The sequence below is a fragment of the Capronia coronata genome (assembly GCF_000585585.1).
Source record: "Capronia coronata CBS 617.96 chromosome Unknown acBCG-supercont1.4, whole genome shotgun sequence".
Taxonomy (NCBI): Eukaryota; Fungi; Ascomycota; class Eurotiomycetes; order Chaetothyriales; family Herpotrichiellaceae; genus Capronia; species Capronia coronata.
This window is the reverse complement of record NW_006912896.1, coordinates 2,948,732-2,970,123: the sequence shown is the minus strand read 5'-3', so window position 1 is coordinate 2,970,123 and position 21,392 is coordinate 2,948,732. Positions and strand designations below refer to the sequence as shown.

Genomic DNA, 21,392 nt, shown 5'->3' with positions numbered 1-21,392 from the left:
GAGCATACACTATGAAGGCCATGGCCGACGATGGGTTGAGGAGGGCAGTCTGCAGCGACTCGGGTGCGCAACTTCAATAAATCCTCATTGACCATACTAGAGCTGAATGGCTCGAGGCAGACAATGCAGATTGAAATCTCATCGTTTCACCAGATTGCATTGCATACTCGCCTTTCTAGAATTACAATCTGAACATGAAGTCGTGCTTCCACATTCGAGCCCTCTAATCCCGAACGCCGTTGGCAAAGATATGCCCACCGCACCTGCTCATGTTCCCCGGCCCTGTCCAGTCCTGAGGCCGATTCCAACGCCGGGCATTCATACATAGTGTGTGGCTCGCAGAGGCAGATAATGCCTAGGCCATTCAACCATCATTCTCCTGCATCAATAGTGTCGTTGGTTCAGAACCCTTAATCACTCTTCAGCATGCTGTCGACCAAATCCCCAAGCGGGCCCCAATAATCTTTGCCGCCGCCTTTCTCCAGGCCGTGCTCGTCGATGAACAGGACGTAGTGCTTGAAGCTGGTGTTGAGGTGAGGCTCGAGGCCCAGATGGACAATGACTTGGTAGTGGTGGCAGTAGATGTGGGCGTAGACGCGGTACAGGCGTTTGAAGAGCTGGCGCACGGTGGAAGGGAAGTGTTTGGGGAACGGGACGCCGATGCGGGAGGGGAAAGTCGACTCGTTGTCGATGTTCGACTGTACCCAGGTCATCAAGTGCTCGATGTACTCTGGCGCAGGCATCTTGGTGGGCTTGGGGTATCCTGTTGCGGCGTCCTGCCACAGATACTCAAATCTAGTAAGAAAAGAAGACGGTCAGTCCTCGAAATGTAAAAGGAATTTCCCTGTTCTGTTGGCTCGGGTGGGAGGGGGGCATCCGTACTCATCAGTTGCCTTCATCTCGGGACATGATTGTGGCGAGCAGAATTCTGTGATGGAGCCATAAAGCAGGTTGATCTGGTTGTAGAAGTCGACCACTGAAGCACACCGCAAGAAATGGTCAGCCTCTCCATGCATCTCGTTCATCTTGTATTTTGTTTTTCAGCATATCTTGCGTACCATTGACTGCAAGCCATTCATTCAAATCCTCGCCCTCGGGCAGTTTGACCGCCTTCCTCAAACTCCCGCTTCCAAGTGTGGCCTCGGCGAACTGTCGCAGCTGATAGCTCGTTGTGCCTTTGTTGGTGCGCTGTGGCTTGAACTGGCCTCGGGTGCGGGCGTTGCTAGAAGGCGAAGACGGATTAATACTTGGAGCAGCAATAGGAGAACTCAATCCGAGTCGGAGGAGTTGTGCGGCGCGCGACGGAGTGCCTGCGGCCGGTGAGGAGGTCGTGGCAGGGTCATGGGCATGGTCATTGCCGTCGGTCTGAAACGTGTAGGAGTTGATCGTGATGCATGAGGATGATTGCTTGAGTGTCAAGTGCGGAGAGAGAGGCTGCGGAGAGGGAGAGGAATTGAGAAACTCATACATGGTGGTGAGTAACGAAGCCATCAGGAGGAAGTGGCTCGTTTGGAAATTCCGGGTCGAAGAGATGGACAATTATTCACTCAATCAGATCGAATCGATTCTGTCTATTGTATGTCGTGTCGTGCTGTGCTGTGCTGTGCTGTGCATTCCTGGTGTTGGTCAAAGTGCCACACGCATGAGGGAAACGTTGCCGGTTTCTATGGCCACGGGGGCGACTGTCACTCACCGTCACGTACACGTTCACGTTGAATGACTGGCAAGACAGATTGAAGTCGCTTGGATGGTTGTAAGGGGCGTAGAGGAGATTGAGGGTTTGTCGATGAACTCGGGAGAAGTGAAGTACTAGTAACTGAGACGAATCAAGGTTTCGCGCTGTTCGCATGTGCGGCACTTGTCTTTAGATGCAGCGCTGCAGCAGTGGAACTTGTGATGGTCGGGCGACGGGCTTCCGCAGGGACGGATGGACTGGGAGGAGAGCAGCGCAGAGCATGCAGTGCAGTGATTGCCTGTTCCTGCTCCATTGGCCGCGCTAAGCCTGAATTAGTGCCAGTATAAACTATCCTTATCTGTTGCCGGGCAACACGATAACATCTATCTTTTTATCTCAGCCTCGCCAATCTGCATACACTGTACTACAGGCCACTAAAGGTGATCCTCGAGGAGCTTGGTCGGTTTGTGATCGCGACCAACGAGTTCGAATATGCTTGCAGGCAGCCGTGAAGCGGAGTTCTGATGAATAGTTGCTTTTCACGCTCTATCTACTGAACACGCTGGAGGTCATTCGCCTCAAGCAATCAAAGCCGAAAGGGGTATCTGGACAGTGATATCACTACACACAGGCACATCCACAAATTACCTCGTCCCTGCTTGTGCCCCTCGACCACAGCCTTGTTAGGATGCAAACACTGTCGACCACAAGCATGTTTACCAGTTGTTCTGGTCGTCCACATGACAACATTCAGCCCTCTTGCTAAGCATGATTGAGAAGTCACAACTTAGAAGCCACCAAGTCATCGACGATCTCACGGACCTCGCTCTCAAGTTCCTTTGTCTCTCGGTGAGGGTCATACATCTTGCTCTTGATCCATGCTTCCAGAGCCTCGTCACTCATCTCACGCAGATAATGTAACCTGTCAACGTTGTCCTTTTGGGCGGCGCGGATGACATACAGTGCTACACGAGCACTCACATCCCGAATGCGGGTGATAGCAGGATACAACAAAGCCAGTTGTTTCTCCTCTTCCGTGATCATGGTAGGCAGAGCCTCGCCCGAAGCATAGATCATGCCTTGCGTCACCTGGACCGCCTTGCAGAGGATGGTGCCCAGGCCGATACCAGGGAAGACGTACATGTTGTTTCCCTGACCAGGATGGTACATCTTATCTTTGAAGGCGTATGGCTGGAAAGGAGATCCCGAGGCAAACAATGCACGGCCATCAGTATAGTTGATCGCCTCTTCGAAAGTGCATTCCGACTTGGAGGATGGGTTGGAGAGGGGGAAGATGATCGGTCGTTCGTTCCACGCAGCCATCTTTCGCAGGATCTCTGGAGTGAAAGCGCCTCCAATAGTGCTTAGACCCATGAGGATGGTAGGCTTGACGTACTCAATGACCTCGTCCAGTGTTTTGAATTGCTGTCCATGGTTGTCTGTGCGTGAGAAATAGATTTTGTGTTCGGCGAGTTTATCCCCTCGGTCTTGTGTCACGAGTCCCTTGCTGTCGACAAGCCAGAAACACGACTTGGCCTCTTCTTCCGTGAGACCTTCGTGCATGAAATACTCTACGATCTGTTTGGCCACACCGACGCCAGCAGAACCCGAACCAAAAAACACGGCACGCTGGTCTCGAGGAGCCACGCCAGATTGTTTCACGGCCCCGATGATACCTCCCATGATGACGGCGCCGGTGCCCTGGATGTCGTCGTTGAACATGGCGTAATCTTGACGATAGCGTTCAAGGGAGGGGAACGGATTCTTCCAGTCCTCAAACTGAATGACAATGTCCGGCCAACGCTCCTTCAACGCACGCATGAGCTCGTCGAGGAAATCCTTCTCCTCTTCCGCTGTCACCTTGTCTCGCCGGCTGCCCATGTAGAGAGGGTCTTCCCGCAGAGTCTTGTTGCTTGTGCCCAGATCCACAGTTAGTGGTAGGGTGACCTCGGGTCGGATCCCGGCGCAACCAGTGTACAAGGCAAGCTTGCCAATCGAAATACCCATACCGCCAATACCGAGGTCCCCTAGACCCAGAATTCGAGAGCCATCCGTCACGACGGTGATCTCCACGTTGGTTTGGGGCCAGTTTTGTATGATGCTGGAGAGATGGCCTTTGTCCTCGAAGCTCAGGTACATGCCCTCGGGCTGCTGATAGATCTCCGACCACCTCTGGCATGCCTCGCCAACTGTGGGGGTGTACACCAACGGAGCCAAGTCGCTGAACTGATCAGTCAACAACCTGTAGAACAGGTGAACGTTGTTGTATCTCAATGTACTCAAATACAAGAATTTTTCTATGTCTGTAGTCTTCTGCGCCAGCTGCCCTAGACATCTCTTCTTCTGCACTTCATAACTCTCCACACGCGGCGGAGTCAGACCGTATGTCTGGAGGTACTTCCGGACCGGGATCGAGAGGGAGGTGTCGTAGTGTGCTGCACGATTGGGCACATGGGCTGTGGCATGGGTGTGCTTCAGACGATGGTTGTGAAGCACATGAGGAGCCTGAGTGAGTGAGGCTGCCCCTTGGTTGCCCGCATGTTGAGCAATTGGGGCTTGTGTCGCGTTGGTAGTGGTCATGTTTGCAGACTGAACAAGGCTGATAAGGCTGCGGAACCTCGACCTGGGTAGTGTAGTGACCTTGTAGAGCATTCGGAACACGAGGGGAAGTCGCTCGGACTTATATGTTGTCTTTGCTGAGCAAGAGACGACCGGACACCGGATGAATAGAGTCTGAGTTGGGTACTCGGTGGACTCAAGGGACTCAAGGGACTCGGTTTGGATCGCACTCAGATTGGAAATTGCGCACAGGAAGATAGACAGAACCAGTCTTGCGCGGCCAGAGTTGGACTTTCATGGGTGAAACCGGGTGCGAAACTGTGGAAATGAGGACTCGGAGTGTGTGAGGACGACTCTCGTATGCAGCCAGAGTTGGACAATCATGGGTGAAACCGGGTGCGAAACTATGGAAATTGAGGACTCAAAGCGCTCGAGGATGATTCAATCGAGGGTCCATGAGCCACAGAGCGCGCATTTCACCGATATTGGAGTGGAGACCCAGCATGACAGACGTGGGAACGGACGCTTCGGGAGGATACGACGGCACTGCAGTACGAACACCACAATCAACGCGGCGACATACTGTTTCCGACTCTGGGATTGGGATGGAGACTTCTAGGTGTTGGATTTGCAGTGGGATTCAACTTTTTTTCCTCTTCATGGTGGATGTCCATTTCGGGCGATGATGCAACCCAAGGACAGCAGGCAGCCAATGGCTTGATGCAATCGTCGGAGTTGGTTAAAAAGTTGAGATGCAGGTTCAATGAAGAATATTGGCTGCGGATGCGCAAGCGAAGCAAGATGCAAGGGACTCTGGACTCTTGGACGCCCGGTGATTCTAAAAGTGGCACCAGTCACAGAAGACACTGCACACCTTGACAGAGTAAGCTCAGGGTGGCGTTGGGTAGTAGCTGATGTTTAAATGAACAGTATAGCTGGGACACTGAACACTGAACGCTGAACACTGTGCGGACCTGAATACCAGGTAACCACCGGACTCCGGGAGGATGGCCTTCGGGCGTGAACCAAACTCATGCTGTGGGCGGAAGGGGCCCTAGGCCAACAGAGGCGGGCCCTGGGACCGCCCATAGCCACTTTAGACACCCCGAAAACGCCCGGCAGGTCCAGGTAAGTCGTCCGGAGTCCATCGTCTTGCACAACACAACAGTACTTTTCTCGGATGGTGAGGGACAAGGCTGTGCCCCAGCTGCCAGTGCTTGTCGTCCGAGATCTCATGCTGCAGGGGTGGCTGAGTCGCAAGCAGCGATGGGATGACGCTCCCGGTTTACCCTCGTCCGTGACTGTTGAAGCATCTACCTAAGTCTTCTGCACCCCGCAATGCCCGGAGATCTTCCCCAGACTCAAAAGTACCTAACATGGTCTATCACATTTCCCTGCACATCTCTTGTTCTTCGTCCGCTAAGGCATTTAGGAACTGGGATGGCGCGGGGGCAGGAGACTAGCTTAGCTACGGCAAAGCAATGTCGACATCGAACGGAAAGAGATGGGAGTTGTGGCCACGGACTGCGGTCAGAACAGACTCGGAGCGATGGGGTTATCTTTCAAGGAAAAAATGCGTGGAGAAGAGAGACCATCGTGTCAAAGAGTAGAACTACCTCCAACCTCAGTTACCAGGTGCAGAGATACTACCGGGTTGATACCTTCTGGCTGCCTAATTGTAGGTCCCTGTAGATATATGGTATAGGAGCTGGCCCTGCCACTGCAGTGTGTGGAAGTGGTTTCCAGCTCACTTGGCCTTGGCGATCATTATGACGTTTCGAGCTCCTCTGACATGCAGTGTTCCAAGGCATACACGCGTAGTGCTCTCCGCACACCTACTTCCTGGTGTCATCGTCGACCTTCACCTTCACCTGCAGTGCCTTCTTTCTCTCATCTCCCTTTCTTTTCAAAAGTGTTGCTATGACTGCTTGTGGTCATCCCCTACAACCAGGACACCATTAGTGCCGTGGACCGGTCCTCCCACTCCTTTCCAACCTCTCCATCCTCCTGACCATGTCCTTCCTCTCGTCGTGCTGCGGCTTTGGCCGCAAGCGAGGTGGTGAAGAGACCACCCCCCTCCTCCCTCGTTATGAAGACGACACTGCCCGTGAAAGAGCTGTCCACCAGAAGCTACATACTTATCAGATGCTGAGAGCTCTGTCCAAAGGATACATGCCATCCAACGAGCAGACCATCGTCAATCTCCGCACCTTGCTCGCTTCGGACGTTCTCAACCCAAACAGTACAGACTTGAGTGACTCGGGCCGGCTGTTGATTCGAAACTGTCGAACTTGGTTGAAGCTTTTCATTGAGCTGCTTCAACACAAGAATAGCCAAGATCAGATCCAAGACTTCATCTGGAATCTCACGAAATCCCGAGTGTCGCTTGATATCAACGATATCTCTCATTCCGCATCCAAGGTCAAAGCCCGTGCCGACGCTCAGGCTGCCTACGATAGCTTCCGCACAGTTGGAAGCCTATTGCTTGCGAACTCGGACTTCAGACTCTTTGTCAATGATGTTGCTACGGTCGGACGACAGGTTCTGGCAGATACGGCCTTTTCCTTGTCATCAGCAGCAAAAGAGACGGGCAAGCAACTCCAGCTTTCTGAGGAAGAACAAAGCGCTGTCGCCGAACCTGGAGCGGATGAAGACACCCTGCCCACCAAAGACGAGCTTGAACAAAATGCGGAAGAGACCACAAAAGTCATTGGCACGCAGGCTGCGAAAGTTGGCAAGGACACAATCGAGAGTGCGAAGGAGCAGTTCTCCGGGTCCCAACGCGAGACACTGCTTCATCGGATCAAGCAAGTAGTTGTCAATCTGAGGACCCGGACGGACTACCACGACTCTGTATCCACGTTGGCCAAGTTGATCAAGAGATATGCAGTTGCGTATTCTCGCGTTGCTGATGCCACCCTGGCTACCGCTCAAGATGATATCGAGACCAACCCAGCTTTGGACCGTGCAGTCCGCAACTTCTGGGACTTCCTCGGCAGCTTCGGTGATCGAGAAGCCTGGGTTCAGTTGGAACAAGACTTCAACAAAGTCCTAAGCCACGCCCAGTCTGACCCACAATTCGAGAATTTCATGGTAGACGTCGGCAACACTGTCCAACGCATGTTGACGGACCCGGACTTCTTCGACAACGCTGACAAGAAGATCGAAGAGTTGAAAGAAAAGTCCGCCAAACTGGGCAATGACTCGGATTTCCGCACCGACTTTGACCAGCTGCTTCGACAAGCTCAGGTCACCATAACCGCGATCATGGAGGACAAGGACATCAATGGCCTGATGCTGGCAACCCGACGGATCTATGATATTGTGTCTCCACCCAACAGAATCACCAACCCAGATCTCATCACGGACGCAATCCACATCTTCCTCCCATTGTTGATCCGTAGCGTGCAATACATACCAATTCCTCGGGTTGAAGTCTCTGTCCCCGAGATGGATCTTCTGCTCGAGAACCTGGTGCTTGAACCTGGCCGCAACGTCAACTCGAGCTCGTTCCTTCCTTATCGACTCTTGGTTTCCACCAAGAATGATCTGGAAATTCGCAAAGCACATTCCAAGAAAACGGTCTCGAGAACCCAGTCTCTCGTGACTATCACCATCAACGGTCTCAGTGTTGCGGCGCAGGATCTTGGCTTCTGGATTCGCGGCCACGCCGGCCTGGTGCATTTCGCGGATGAAGGCATTGCAAGTTTCTACCTGGACGAGCGAGGCATTGACATTACTCTGGACCTTGAGATCGGACGTGAGAAGCTGGAACAGATCCTCACCCTTCGTGGTGTCAAAGTTCATATCCACAAACTCGACTACAAGTTGCGTAAGTCCAAGCTGTCTTGGCTGGGCTGGCTGTTCAAGCCATTGTTGAAACACCTGGTTCGCCGGTCGCTGGAGAAGGCTCTTGCCGAGAATATTGCCAACGCCCTTCGTGCCGCCAACCGCGAGTTGGTGTATGCTCGAGAAAGACTCCGCGCCACCCGCATTGCTGATCCGCAGGATGTGATGACTTTCGTGAAGGCGGTCATGGCACGGCTGACACCTGAAGAAGACCCGGATCTGTATACCCGAGTGGGCGTGGATGCACCTAAGCGAGGTGTCTTCAAAGGTGTCTACACGCCTGGAAGTGTGGTCAAGCTCTGGCACGAGGAAGCCATGAGAGCAGAGGAGATAGTGCAGGACGGGGAGGAGAGGGGAGGCGGCTGGCGCAACGACATTTTCGATGTGCCGGTGTATTGAATGCGGTGAGAGAAGGAAGAAGCCCGCAAACCTCGGAATGGGTTGCGGCATTACGTGACCTCAGGAAACGAGACAACAACGCACGAGATTCACGGCGCAGTGTGGTTTTATTTTGACAATGGGTCTACAACAAAAGCAATGAGAAACGAGCAGCGTGCTTGCAGCCAGCATTATGTACCTTTAATCCGCTCGTTCGAGAGCACCATCAACGTTTGTAGCAGATTCAAAGCATTTTCTCTCGTGAAAGGGTCGGACTTTCGATTGCACTCTCACATTTATATCGTTACTGGCCTTGGAGACCTGTACCTCTACCACAATTTGGAAGTCCTCAGCTTAGATACCTATATCTGAGACGGCCTCCTCAGCCTCGTCTCTGCTATCAGTCAACAAACAACTCCCACCAAGCTGAAGACGACTTTCACGCCGTGCCCGGAACGAAACCGGCGGCAATGCTGAATTGCTTCGTAGCTTTCACATCGGCGCCATCGATAGGTGAACGCGCCTCAAATCTCAGATTTCGGCCCTCAATGATGATCCAGAGATCGTAGAAGATCTCGTAATAGGAGTAAGATTTTCCTTGGGCATTCGTCTCGGTCTTCGGCTCGATGTGATTCTGCGTCCGGAGGAACGTGAGGTCCGCCAGGATCCTCCCTTCCTCTTGGGCGCCTACTTGCAACGGTCGGGTCAGGGGCTTCTCACCAGCGTGGCCTTGAACGAAGTGCTTCTTACCTTTGTTCGCCTTATGTCCTACTTTGTAGCCCGACTCGTGGCTGCGTGAAGAAACATAGAGGACTTCTTCGCATAAGAACTCGGGTTCTGAGACTTTGAATATGTGTCTCGACTTCACCGACGTCTCATACCTGGTCGGGACAGTGGTGTCCTGGTACTCTGATGTTAGCAGAGGCATGGCAGTGGGACTTTCTTCACCATGGAATTATGCAACAGACCTTGTGGATGATCCAGTTGATGGTGTTCATGATATACAGTTCTCCATCGGCTGGGGAGCGAGAAACTCTGAACTTCCTGTGCTTCAGATCATCTTCGTTATAGCGCTGAGATTGAAGAATTCCATAACTCGACCTGGTGATTCTACCGGGTCCGTTCTCTTTCCTCAAGGCCCGCAGCACCGCGCCGCGTGCGACGGCCGACTCGACGTGACGGGAAGGTTCAAGATCTATGCGCTGATTCCGATGATTTCGCTCCTTCCGCAGCATCTTCTTGAGATGATTGATCAGTGACGGCGATTCTCCAAAGCCGCCGATCACAATGACTGTCTCAACGTTGACCTTTTTCTCTTTGGCCTCGTTGAGTTGCTTCCGCATCAAATCTTCAACGCCCCGAATGCAGTACTTGAAGACTTCGTCGTACATTTCCTTCCTCTTGAGATCCAGTCTGTTCTTCCTGATCCCACGCTCGCGGTCGTCCTCGAGGCCTTGGATATAAAGCGAGTCGAAGTTCGCTCTCTGATCGACTATATTCATCCTCCTCTTCTCACTTTCAAAGTCCTGCACCAATTTGGAGATGATCCTCTCCAGTGGCGTGTCGTTCCCAATGATGGTGGCATCTTCGAGGCGCCTTTGCAGTAAAGTTCTGTACCTCTCATTCAAGAAGCTGGAACCACAACAGACTCCTTCGGGCTTGACCACTTCTTCCAGCCGGGCCGGATTGATGTTGGTCAATTTGTAAGTGATGGCATCTACTGTGCCACCACCACAATCCAGGAGCAAGAACGACCCATTGAGTGCCACCTTGGACAGGTAGTCACGGGTTTCGAGAGCATAAGTTGCCGCCGCCTCCGCTTCGGCAACAATGAACAAGTCTTTGATCGTGGCGTGCTCGAGATGTGTCTGTCCAGGCATTTTGACGGCCTTCGCTAAAGCGTCGTGCATGACGCGACAGGCTGTGTCCGTCCATGAGTTGGGCACACATATGACAAACTCCACCGGACTATCCCGGCGAAGGCCATGAGTGGCCGTCAGCCTCGCTTTCGTATGCCTGAACAGGTGTTCAAGATACTCGGAAATGACATCCATCACCTTGGCAGGCTTCAACATCCTCATGGCGAGGGCGCTTTTTTGACGAAGGTCTCTTGTCGCCGGGCTGTCGTCCAGGAGCAGTTTGAAGCTTTTCAAGTGAGCTAGACCTGGGGGCAGCGGGTTCGGCTTCGCAAGTCGAGAATGGACCCCCCATCCCCAATCCGAGGTCCTGATTATGTTGGGTTCGGTTCGGGCAACTGATACCTTCACCTCCTCCCTCTCTTGATCGGAGTCGTCCGCCGACGAAGACGCCCATTCGTGATCCAGGGAGGGGCAAGAGTCATGGTCTGAAGATTCTGATTCGAGTGGATCTTCAGGCCTCGGCTTGTCTTGCTGTGTATGGCACATGAGCTCCGTGGGCACGGTCGGATGATGGGCGAGGATATCGGCAGACGGCCCCGGTAGCATGTCGGGGAAGTTGTCAATACATTCGATGTCGTCGATCCCAACCAGATGAGTCGGTTTGTCAGGTTCCAGGCGGACAAAGGCTACGGAGGAAAATGTCGTTCCAAAATCGATAGCGATGATGAAGCTGGGTCCCTTGGGCTCTTCAGATTCTTGCTCTATGCTTTGCATGGGTTCAGACTCAGGTTGTTGACCCAGCAAGACGCCTTCACAAGGCTCGACTGTTCTCTCTCGATAAGTTCCAAGCTGGCTGAGGTCTCTTTCTCCTGGTTCGGAGAAATCATGCATTTCGGTATCCTCCAAGAGCTCTTCTGAAGGGAGCCTTGCAAATTCTTCTTCAGCGTTCTCGGCCATGGCAATGATCTTTTGGAACTGGAAGAATCCCGCCACAGGACCGTACGAGGAATGGAATATACGTATTCATGATCAGTTGTTGACCGGAAGACCTGCGGCTCTTTACCGTTCCTCCCTGGCGGACTACCATGTGGCCCGAAAACGCCTTGCCTTCGATACCATTGCCATATTTAGACCTTTGCAACGCTCGTTCGCTCAAACACTCGATCACCGGGTCAAGTCTCAGCTAGCCGGCGCGCACCAGTTGCAGGCAGGCCAGGTGTGGGCGCTGACCATCCCGGTGAGCGAAGCAGCCGCCGGGAATGCAACGTTATCAGCCGCGGGAGCGTTGGGGCTGACATCGGCAAAATCGGAACTCTTCCGCTGTTGCTCTTGTGAGTACAAGGCTACAGCTACTGTCTTAGTAGCTAGAACCTTGAATCGTGAAACTCTCTCGAACTCTCACCTCCGTCCCCATGTATGATGTGACCTCCTCCGGTTGCACTGTGCCAGCTTTTGAGACAGATTGGGAGCGGGCCGGCCTTCCGCAGCCGCGCTCACGCGCCGTCCGTCGGTCTAGTCCAATCAATAAGTGGGTCTGATCCACCACCACAGCCTTCCAGTTTTGGGATGCGGCCGCCATCAGTATTACGATAGTGTACTCAGTACGTACATGGTGCCGGGCACCTAGTTGCCAGTTATCTCTGGCTACCGCCCTAATCGCCGAAGGAAAAAGGGGGCGCAGGCCATCGCAGGATATAGAGCAGCTATGTATGCAAGTTGGGGGGCCAAAACCTAGGCTGCTTCAACAGTACCAATCAACAAGTCCCTCTTGCATCAGTAGGACACGTTTCGCGCCAGGACAAGGTAGGTGAGGTCGACTGTGTCGGACGCCTTGTCGTCTAGGCGTTGGGCAGGTTGCAACCCACGGCAACGAGACCACAATTTCGTCCCAGTCTCTTCCTTGAAGCTGTTCCAACTTTCAGAACGACCTGAGACAAAGTTATGGAATCGAAGCGTACTCGCAAGCAGCGAGCCGACCTCAATGGAGCTCACGTTGACTCCCACTTATTTGCTGAGCATGGCCTCATGATCCTCGCCCACCTGGAGCGACATGTCATGTACCGCCTGCCACAGGAGTTCCTTGTATCGGACATTATCTCCAACTATCGAGAAGAGCTCGACAGAGCCATCTCCCAAAGCGAAATCGAGAACAAGCTCGCGTTTTTCTGGTCTCATTGGCACCCCGTGGGAAAGGATGGGACGCACTGGAAGGAAATCTACAGCCTAGGACTCAAAGGGCTGCCGCGTCTTCAGCAAGATAAGGCAGCATGGGTGAGGAAGAAAGCGGTTGAGTTGCAGAGCAAAGGCGGAAGCCTGCGACGCCTAAGAAGTGCTTCGATATTGCCGCCTGCTCTCCGCAATACGCCTAAAAGACCATCAGACTGCCTGAACGGAGTTGTCACAAGCGTTCGGAAGAGAAAGAGAAAGAGAGGGCGTCATGGTAAATCCGCAAATGGAAAGAGAACAACGGCGACGCCAGTGCCAGAGGTATGCCATCAGCAATCGTGCTCCAGTCTCCAGTACTGCCATTCTCACAAGTCAAACTCTTTTAGTATGTTCGCGAGACGCCCTTTGAAGGCTCTACCTCTCCATTCTCTCCTGCTCCGGGAACGCCTGACATCTCCCTCGTGATTCGGCATAGCGAAGAAAGTACGTCAAGTGTCGAGTCGTTTCAAACACAACTTTCCCCGACTTCTGCACGAGCGTCCCCATCAAGAAATTCTCGAGACCTGTCTTCGCGGCGCGGTGGTAATGTCACTGAAGTGAAAGTCGAATTCGTTGCATCTGATCAAGCTTCTCGATCCGCGACCCCCAGCACGAGTACTGAACATCGCCAATTTCTCGAGCTTACGTTGGAATTGAACGACTTGAAGAGTCAAAAAACACAGCTGAGATCCGATTTCGACCAAATGAAAAGTGACAACGCTCAGATAATGTTGGCGTTGGAGGAGTTCAAAGTGCAAGCCGTCGAGGAGATCCGACATTGGAAGAGACTTTACCGCATAGCTCGGAAACGGAGAGATTCCCTCAAACGCCGCAACATACACATACAAGCAGAGCTGACCGGATCAAGCACAGGCGTGACGAGTCAGGTTAACCTAACACTCTGCCGTGAGAACGACGCTCTCCAGGAAAAATTGCACAGCTACCAGGCCACAGCCCGGTTCCAGAAGCCCTTAAGCGAGGCCACTCGAGCACGCACAGTGAAAAGAGTCATCGAGCACTTGGACGGGGTACGATTGGAGCTCTTCAAGATCCTACAAAGTCAAAATAACTCCTTCGCCGTTGAGATGCTGGACTGCGCCGATGGCTCGTGGCTTGCGCCGCTCTTCAAACGGGCTTTTGGCGTAGAAGTGAGTATGGATAGCTCTGGCGGCCAATACTTTCATACCACTGAGCTCTGCAATGTCACCTTGCAGGCTGTTATCCTAAGCTTGATTTCCGCAGCTCTCTGCATCTGGGTGTTCGAGGCCGATTTGGGCGCGCTTTTCCAGGAGAACGATCTCTTCTATTCAAATCTCCAAGGCCTTCTGGCCGCACAAGGTCTGAGATATGCCTTCAAAATGGGTTTAAACCACAGCTGATTCTAATCTGCAATAGACAGCCAATTCGCAGAGAGCCTTCAATATGCCACCCTCGAAAAGTGCATCGACGATCCTTCTGTATGCGACCTGGCAATTTCGAGACAAGCGCGACACCTCGCACGTCGCACTCTCGACTGCATGCAGCCCTTGTTGGATGCACACAGAGATCTTGATGAGCAATACGTCGACATTGCAGATGGATGGGTTGAAGAAGAACGGGTGATGACCGAGATCTTCACACAAGCCCTCCATGCAAAGGTCCGGCTTCTCTTGACCACAGACTTGTATAAGTGTGTCCTATACTTACCTGGGACGCCTGTTGACCGAATTGCCATGGAAGTGAAGGATGCATCCCCCGGCAATGGCACGGAAAGTGAGCCCGACGCCATTCTGGGCATCACAGTCTTTCCCGGCCTGCTTCGGTATCCTTCGGAGGAAGGCTTCGATTTCAATCGCTTCCTGAAAGGGGCCAAAACGCCCAAGGACACTACGGCCGTCGTGCTGAGGAAAGCAACAGTCCTGCAGCGGTTGACTGCGTAGTAAATACTGTACTATACCGCTATGTTATGTTACCTATATACTATACTATTATTATAGGGGAGAATGGTCGACTGGCCCTTGGTCGACGTGCGGATAAAGTTTGGATGATGATTGATCGTGCTACCGAATGACGTTCAGACCCATCATTCCTGTCATTATCATTTGAAGAGTTTCATCTTACTTGTCTATATATATCATCCTCAAGCTTTTGAGGAAGGCTCGCTACTGTTCACTCTCATGTTCATGGACGACCTCTGGTCCGCCCAACTACGTCCAAATGCAGTTCCAGAGACATGGCATGTTTGGCTTCCCGAATGATAAGAGTGACAGTGGAAACACGCGTCACACTCAATCAGCGCATAGCATGGACTCACTTAACGATACTATGACCCATTGCTCAGCCTCAGCAGGCCTTGGTCAGGCCTTGGTCAGGCCTGCGCCAGCTCGTCAAGAGTCAAGACAACAAGCATAGGTAGGGAAGGCTGTCGTGGCGCAGACCAAGTTACAGTTGTCTGCCTTGCACTAATGTTAGCTGTTTCGTCTATCTCCCTGGCGGGAGGCCGGGCAAGCGCGTCTGCATATCCTCTTCCCTCCTGGTCTCCTTAGCTTCCTACGCTACTGGAAGGCGGCTATTGTACGTCCCATACAATGTCAACTTGGATTTCCCACCCGAGCCTTCCTTCCTCTATTGTTGTGGTTCCAAGCCTGCAGTTTATTGGTATAGGCTGCCGAACGGTGAACCTACGCTCAGGAGGCCTTCTCCTTGCCGCACCTCGTCCCTGCAGCCGGGCATGGATCAACCTGAGGAGAGTTCCAGGTTCACCACAGAGAATTATATTGATTTGATGACAAGTCATGGCATCTCATTTGAAGGACGTATCCGACCGGACAAATGGGGAGACTATGCTGCAGTATTCGACGAGATACGGCGCATTGGTCAGCTGAGACCCGAAGAATTCGCCGACAAGTTCCTACTAGAGGACGAATATGCCGTCGACAAAGCATACAATGCTGCAAGAATGAGCGAAGAAGCTTGGGGTTGTCTCGAAAACGGGGATTCCGAGTATGGATGGAGAAAAGAAGTCGAATTCAGGGCTTTCCAATGTTTCGATTCTGAAGTCATATGGTGAACGATTCTCCTGGTGCTCTCCGTCACCCGCATGTGTATCTGACGAGCTGACTTGAATAAGTCGTATTTGTCGGAAACGCCCTTGGAAGCCCATGTTCGAGGCGAAGCCAGCCAACCCGGTTGAAGCCGAAAGACTTCAGAGAAGACGGCGAAAGAGACTCCTATGCACATGTACTCGCCTCGAGCTGGCCCAGACAAGAGTGTGAGTTCTGAGTAGACTCTAGGAGTCTCAAGATCGTGACGACTTTGCTGACACATCGAGCCGCAGCAGCGACCAGTATTCTCGGCTTTTCTCGCGCCAGTTCGATAAATCCGTTGACCACGAGGATATGACAAGTGAGGCGAAGAAACGGTTGAAAAGGAGACCAGATAGGGTCATCGGACTTCGGCCAACCGGTACATTGAGACAACATCTCCCGTCTTTGCAGACCAGATACAGCCCATTCAAGAGGCGCAATGTCGTCTATCCTTTCATTGTGATCGAAGCAAAGCCGGCCGAGAACCATGGCGCCAGTTTTGCCAGCATGCTACGCCAGACGGCTTTCGTCACAAGGACATGTCTGCGCTTGCAGCAGAATCTGCGACAAGAAACCGGGATGCCACACCAGTGCTTGGTCTGGTCGTTCTTGAGTCTAGGGGAAGAGTGGCGTCTCTATGCCGCTGTGCCGGATGGGTTGGGCGTGGTCAGCTTTCCTTTTCTTTCTTCTGCAAAACGCTCGCTCCTTTTCACACATGTATGGGTAGGGCTAACTTCTGATGCAGCAAATCTTTGACCTTTGGCACGGAACAGTTCTCTTCCCGGAGGGGGGTCTCCAACTCCTGCTGATCATCGAGCACCTCTGTGACTGGGCCTGTGAAGTCTATCGGCCAAGTGTTCTTACGTGCCTGAGTGGTGGTAGAGACAATCTTCTCAGATCCAGACTCAGTCCCACTGGCACCGACATCTCTTCGCAGCTTGGTGATGCAGACCTCACACTGTCGCGCGCCGCGTCGCGAGCGATCTCGCTTCCTTCGAGATCATCCGTCATGCGGGAGCTCGCCGGCGGTACTACGACCGGACGATTACCTAAGGACACATCTGCAGAACCTCCAGAAATCGAGCTCTTGCTTCAAGTCGACTCGGCCGGTTCACTGCGCGGACAGGATTCTCATCGTTGGCGGCGATGGGCCACGAAAGCGCAAGACTCCAGCCTGCCCTGGACCGGCAAAGCAACCATCCGGCACGCCAACCAGGTCGAGCTGAGCTTTGTGCAAGTCACGGTGCCCGCCAAAGCCGGTCTCCTCGAAAGGTGCTTAGCGTACTGCTTTCCAGAGCTCACGCCTAAAGGGGCTGCAAGAAAACTGCTGATTTCCCTCCAGGACGACGATCTGGCAGTGACGGCTCCCGCTCCTCATCCTGTGAAAGCCGCCTTCCAGCAACGAACTCCTCAGTCGCGCAGGTCTACACTCGAGGTGCGAGCTTTGGTATATTTTCGCTCAGCAATAAGCCCCGAGGACTGGCAAGTCACACGCCACGTGCTGGCCGTCCTGTGCGACCAGCAGGCGTTAAGGCTATTGGCGGAAACTGCGGAAGAAGTCGATCCCAAAATCGACCGAGACATGGGCATGGGCATGGGCATGGGCATGGACAGACGAGATGCCATCACCACGAGTGCGGACTGGGAGCGCTTCAAGCAAGCCATCAATTGGCCGAAATACATCGGGGGAACGACTTCGGCCGGACTGGCCCTTGGCCGCCGTCAACTGTGCCTGAGGTCGCTCCGTGACGACGACGGCTCGGTCCGGTTTGAGTGGACCAAGTTCTGTCCGCAACAAGATGGGGGAGTGGCAGGAGAGGATATGTTACGGATGATTTCATGGTCACATGCCTCCTCTCAGAAACCGCCCCAAGTCGGATTCGCTAATGCTATCCCACACCAGCAGCTGGCACCCTACCTCCAAACGGCGCGGTGCACCCTTACTGTTACTGTTCAGGCGAACACTGATGCTCAAAGATCAGCGACACCGGCAGCTCTGGCCGTCCCGAACCTTAGAACTTCTGGCGTCTTGATCAAGAAACCTACCACCGGCTGGCCCGAGACGGTGCAGGAGTTCTGCTACTTGGTCACGGACGAGAAGGTCGGGTTCGACGACGTGGCGTTGCTGGGCCAGCTGCTGGAAGAAACCAGACGCCGAAAAGAATTATACTCCATGGTTCGAAAGCACACCACCTACCACCAGAGAGATCTGGCATTCATCGACCGGTGGATCCGGGTCTTGAAGAACGAGTTGCCTCACGACACACCTTTTTCTCAATTGACTTGAAAGAACAGCCGTCCTTCTATTGTTGACGGGGGACAGGCATTCAAGGAGAAGAGAAGAGGAGAGAAGGGCCCATGGTCGATCGGTCTTCCACACAACACGTCAGAACAGAAATTGGGAATGGGGAACCTAGTGGTCTAGCTTGGAGACCCCTTTTGGGTCTTCTTTCAGAGACTCGAGGCTTTGCTCACAAGTCACCTCCCCTCGGCAGGGCAGGCAGGGCAGGGCAGCACAGGACACGTCGTGTCTCAAGGCTTCACGAAGCTAAAGCCGAAGTCGAAGCCGACTTCATAACGAGTTCACTCATACATTCATTCACTGTAGCGTACTGGCATGCCTGCCATGTAGCAGCAATAGTAGCTCACCACTGTTCTTCCATCGAGCAGCGACCCAGACCACCACTCTCTCGGTATCTGTCTTCAAGTTGGACAATGCACTCCGCCGCCATGTACTAGGATTTCCTCCGTCAATGGCGTCTTGGTTATCTGCGCCTCTTTTCAACGCTGAATCCCGGTTTCACTTCCAGGTTTTGCGCCTCAGCCGGGCAGTAGGTGTACAATTGCAAGAACAAGGGTCCCACGGTCCCGCATTCCCATGCCCATTCCTGTAGGGACAATGACTCCATTCCCATGCATGTCCCCTGTTGCCAGGGGGTTGAAGAGGGAGAGAAAAAATTGAAGAGGAAAGAAGAAGAAAAGAAGAAGAAAAGCCCACCCTCCGTCGCTATTTGGCTGATGAGCCGTTGGTTGTTCAAAGCTTGATCCGAACCCAGTCTCGGTTTGACCACTCCACTCCGCTCCTTGCTGGCCATGATGGTGACGTGACTCTAAACAATCCAGAGTCCAGACTGGACTGATGCTTTTTGTAAACTCCGTCGAGCAGAGGATGGGGTAATGCAAAGTGATCCAGCCACTTCTGTTGCGGCGGTGGTGGTGCTGCTGCTTTTTGGTATTGAGCCAGGAGGCGAGGCAGACTGTGAGCATATCCCCGGATGGGATGATTCGTGTCATCAAGGTTTCGACTCTCTCGGTCATCCGGGAGCCTGTTTCACATCATTCTTCTTTTCTCTGGACACGCTTGTCTTGACACTCCTCCACGCTCCGCTGAGAGAGTCTTTGAACTTTTCCCACCACGATCGATTCAACTTGTTGCTGAGTTCGCGATACATGTACATCTCGGCCCAACAGTCTCGTCCCCATTCACAGCCGGCCATGTTGACCACGAAGTCGCGGTCCTGCTCTCGATAGTGGAAACGGGGGTCCAGAAGAGTCTTTCCTTCTTCGACGACTTCGCCCTCTTTCGGCTCGACCGCGCATGCTCCGGGAGGGAAGGAGTTGATTTTGCGTTGCTCAATAAAAGCGAAGTGGGTCCTCATGTAAGGCTGCGAGGCGTACAGATGCTCCAGGGCATCTTGTTCCTTGTGCTCCCACTCCATATGTTTCTGTTCGTACAAGACCGGATCCCACCACATGTCCAACAGCCGGTCTGTGAAAGGAGATCGCCGTAGAAAGAAAGATCCGAGGTTGAAACCACTGCAATCCTGCGGGATGATAATGTCGATGGAGGAGGTCCGGTTGTCGCCTGTGGCTGATCGTGCCACGGGGTCGAGGAACTCGGTCTGAGGGGGGTGTGTGATGTTGAGAGGGTTGTAGACGTTGATATCCCGGTACACGGTTTTGGCCAGGTTGTTGAAGATGTGCGACTGCAGCGATATCGATGGTTCCATGATGAAGGTGTTCAAGTCAAGCCACCAGAACCTGCACCAGAACGTCAGTTGGCAGTTGAACAAGCAACATAAAAACAGATAGCATACCATTCGGCGTCGGGATATCTAGCCATGGCGTTTCGCACCAGATCGACTTTCTCCCAACTCTCCCGCCATTCATGTGCATATCTCTTCTTGGTACTCATGTCGGTGATCTCGAGTTGATAGCCCCATCGATCCGCGTATTTTCTTTTGTTCTTGATGCTGTCTCGTTCGATCGCCCACTCTCTAGGACCTTTCCATTCCATGACACCACCTCCTTCATTCGCGCCGAGGACAATGACAAACTTGCTTCCGCCGCCGAGATGGGAGTTGCCGCGGATTCTAACCAGGACACCTGCGCGACAGTTAGACCTGCTAAATTGTACCAAGGTTGTGATCTTCCTGCGGGACTTACTCGTCTTGGACATGACGACCGTGATCAAAGTCACAATGGACAGGATGATGAACAGAAACTTGAATTTGCGCAGGACATTCCCAACAAACGTCTTAACCTTGGACAAAGTGCCGCCTCCTCTTGGGTACCACCGACTCCGACCCAACTTCTCGGGGTCTTTCCAACTGGCCGACAGCGGGGTGTAAGGGCTGAAAACAGGAAGTGTAGAGGAGATCTTCCGCCTGGACCGTTGGAAGAACCCTTCGTTTTTGGTTTGGATGCTCGGGTAGCCTCTGACATGCGCACTTTTGGCTTTGGCCGCAGCCCACTGATCGTCATTGTTGCTGTAGAGGTTGGGCGCCGCGTGCACGCCATTGGGCATCGAGTTGCCGTCAAGCCGTCCCTGGGCAGTCCAACTCCCGTTAGGAAGTGGTGAGGGAGTCCGCGACATGGCCGTCAACAGTAGAGAGCGGATGGGAGACGAGGTGAGGGTTTCGGAAAGGGAGAGCAGCGCAGCGATGTGATCATATGATCACACACTGCAGTAGCCGATGTGACCGTCACAGGGCTAGACTGCCATCAGGGTTCCCGCGACAGAAGGACGAGCAGATAGAGAGTGAGGATTTCGTGTGACTTTGAGGCCCGGCAGACAAAGGATGTCAAGGGTGCGATTGAGCCGGTCGAAGTGTCGCGATCATTCGTGGATGAGGTGCCAAAGGACAGGAGATCAGGACAACACAGGGTGGCACATGCGACGGCTGCATTTAGAAGCCCGATGGGTGCAGACCAGGCGGGAAGAAGGGAGAGATGGGTTGGTGAGAGGATGTTGGAATTCCAATTCAGACGATATTGAGCAGATGCACCGCAGTCAGTCAGTAGTAAGTGATTACTACCTAGTACAAGACTACTGTGTATACCTAGACAAGACGGAGCAGCGCAGGCTGCACACTGCACATCATGCCGCTGCTAAAACATCTGACACCTCCCGCTGTCTACTAGTATTCTGCTGCATTGACAGCTGTATTTACTCGCTTCAGCCTGCCTCTACTGCGAGCGAAAAGCCATTTGTTTACAGGTCTTTACCCATTTTTAATACTTCGACTGAGTGCAGGTGTGCAGGATGGCCGCAGACGGAATCAGCCAGCATGCAGTTCTCCCAGGTACAACTACCTACTATACTAAGGTAGTAGTAGTAGTACTTATTACACTGGCAGCACAGAAAAAAGATTGACTCGCCTCCACCTCACCTGAGTTCTCACTTTCGACTTTTTTCTCTTGGTGGTGAAGAAAAATACAAAATACAACCTAATCAAAATGTTGATACTTACTATGTATATGTACCTTTAGTTAAGGTCCCTACGCCTTTATCCACTCCAC

At 53.0% G+C, this 21,392-nt stretch overlaps 7 protein-coding genes across 7 annotated transcripts; 3 read left to right on the top strand and 4 right to left on the bottom strand.

Moving 5' to 3' along the window:
• Positions 1 to 410: 410 nt before the first annotated feature.
• A1O1_05595 (maintenance-ploidy protein MOB1 (MPS1 binder 1)) lies at positions 411 to 1,470 on the bottom strand (the record flags this gene model as incomplete). The annotated part of the gene is made up of 3 exons (XM_007726480.1): positions 411 to 795; positions 883 to 976; positions 1,059 to 1,470. The coding sequence occupies 3 exons, from the start codon at positions 1,468 to 1,470 to the stop codon at positions 411 to 413; spliced, it is 891 nt and encodes a 296-aa protein (XP_007724670.1).
• Positions 1,471 to 2,455: 985 nt separating this feature from the next.
• Positions 2,456 to 4,255, bottom strand: A1O1_05594 (malate dehydrogenase (oxaloacetate-decarboxylating)(NADP+); the record flags this gene model as incomplete). Its single annotated transcript, XM_007726479.1, has 1 exon — positions 2,456 to 4,255. The coding sequence occupies one exon, from the start codon at positions 4,253 to 4,255 to the stop codon at positions 2,456 to 2,458; it is 1,800 nt and encodes a 599-aa protein (XP_007724669.1).
• A 1,992-nt stretch (positions 4,256 to 6,247) lies between these two features.
• A1O1_05593 (uncharacterized protein) lies at positions 6,248 to 8,482 on the top strand (the record flags this gene model as incomplete). Its single annotated transcript, XM_007726478.1, has 1 exon — positions 6,248 to 8,482. One exon carries the CDS (start codon positions 6,248 to 6,250, stop codon positions 8,480 to 8,482), a length of 2,235 nt encoding a protein of 744 aa, XP_007724668.1.
• A 418-nt stretch (positions 8,483 to 8,900) lies between these two features.
• On the bottom strand, positions 8,901 to 11,277 carry A1O1_05592 (uncharacterized protein; the record flags this gene model as incomplete). Its single annotated transcript, XM_007726477.1, has 3 exons — positions 8,901 to 9,148; positions 9,212 to 9,362; positions 9,430 to 11,277. 3 exons carry the CDS (start codon positions 11,275 to 11,277, stop codon positions 8,901 to 8,903), a joined length of 2,247 nt encoding a protein of 748 aa, XP_007724667.1.
• A 984-nt stretch (positions 11,278 to 12,261) lies between these two features.
• A1O1_05591 (uncharacterized protein) lies at positions 12,262 to 14,444 on the top strand (the record flags this gene model as incomplete). Its single annotated transcript, XM_007726476.1, has 3 exons — positions 12,262 to 12,807; positions 12,873 to 13,863; positions 13,921 to 14,444. 3 exons carry the CDS (start codon positions 12,262 to 12,264, stop codon positions 14,442 to 14,444), a joined length of 2,061 nt encoding a protein of 686 aa, XP_007724666.1.
• Positions 14,445 to 15,235: 791 nt separating this feature from the next.
• A1O1_05590 (uncharacterized protein) lies at positions 15,236 to 17,877 on the top strand (the record flags this gene model as incomplete). The annotated part of the gene is made up of 4 exons (XM_007726475.1): positions 15,236 to 15,507; positions 15,635 to 15,775; positions 15,836 to 16,256; positions 16,336 to 17,877. The coding sequence occupies 4 exons, from the start codon at positions 15,236 to 15,238 to the stop codon at positions 17,875 to 17,877; spliced, it is 2,376 nt and encodes a 791-aa protein (XP_007724665.1).
• Positions 17,878 to 18,904: 1,027 nt separating this feature from the next.
• On the bottom strand, positions 18,905 to 20,466 carry A1O1_05589 (mannan polymerase II complex MNN10 subunit; the record flags this gene model as incomplete). Its single annotated transcript, XM_007726474.1, has 3 exons — positions 18,905 to 19,631; positions 19,688 to 19,976; positions 20,037 to 20,466. 3 exons carry the CDS (start codon positions 20,464 to 20,466, stop codon positions 18,905 to 18,907), a joined length of 1,446 nt encoding a protein of 481 aa, XP_007724664.1.
• Between the last annotated feature and the right edge of the window lie 926 nt (positions 20,467 to 21,392).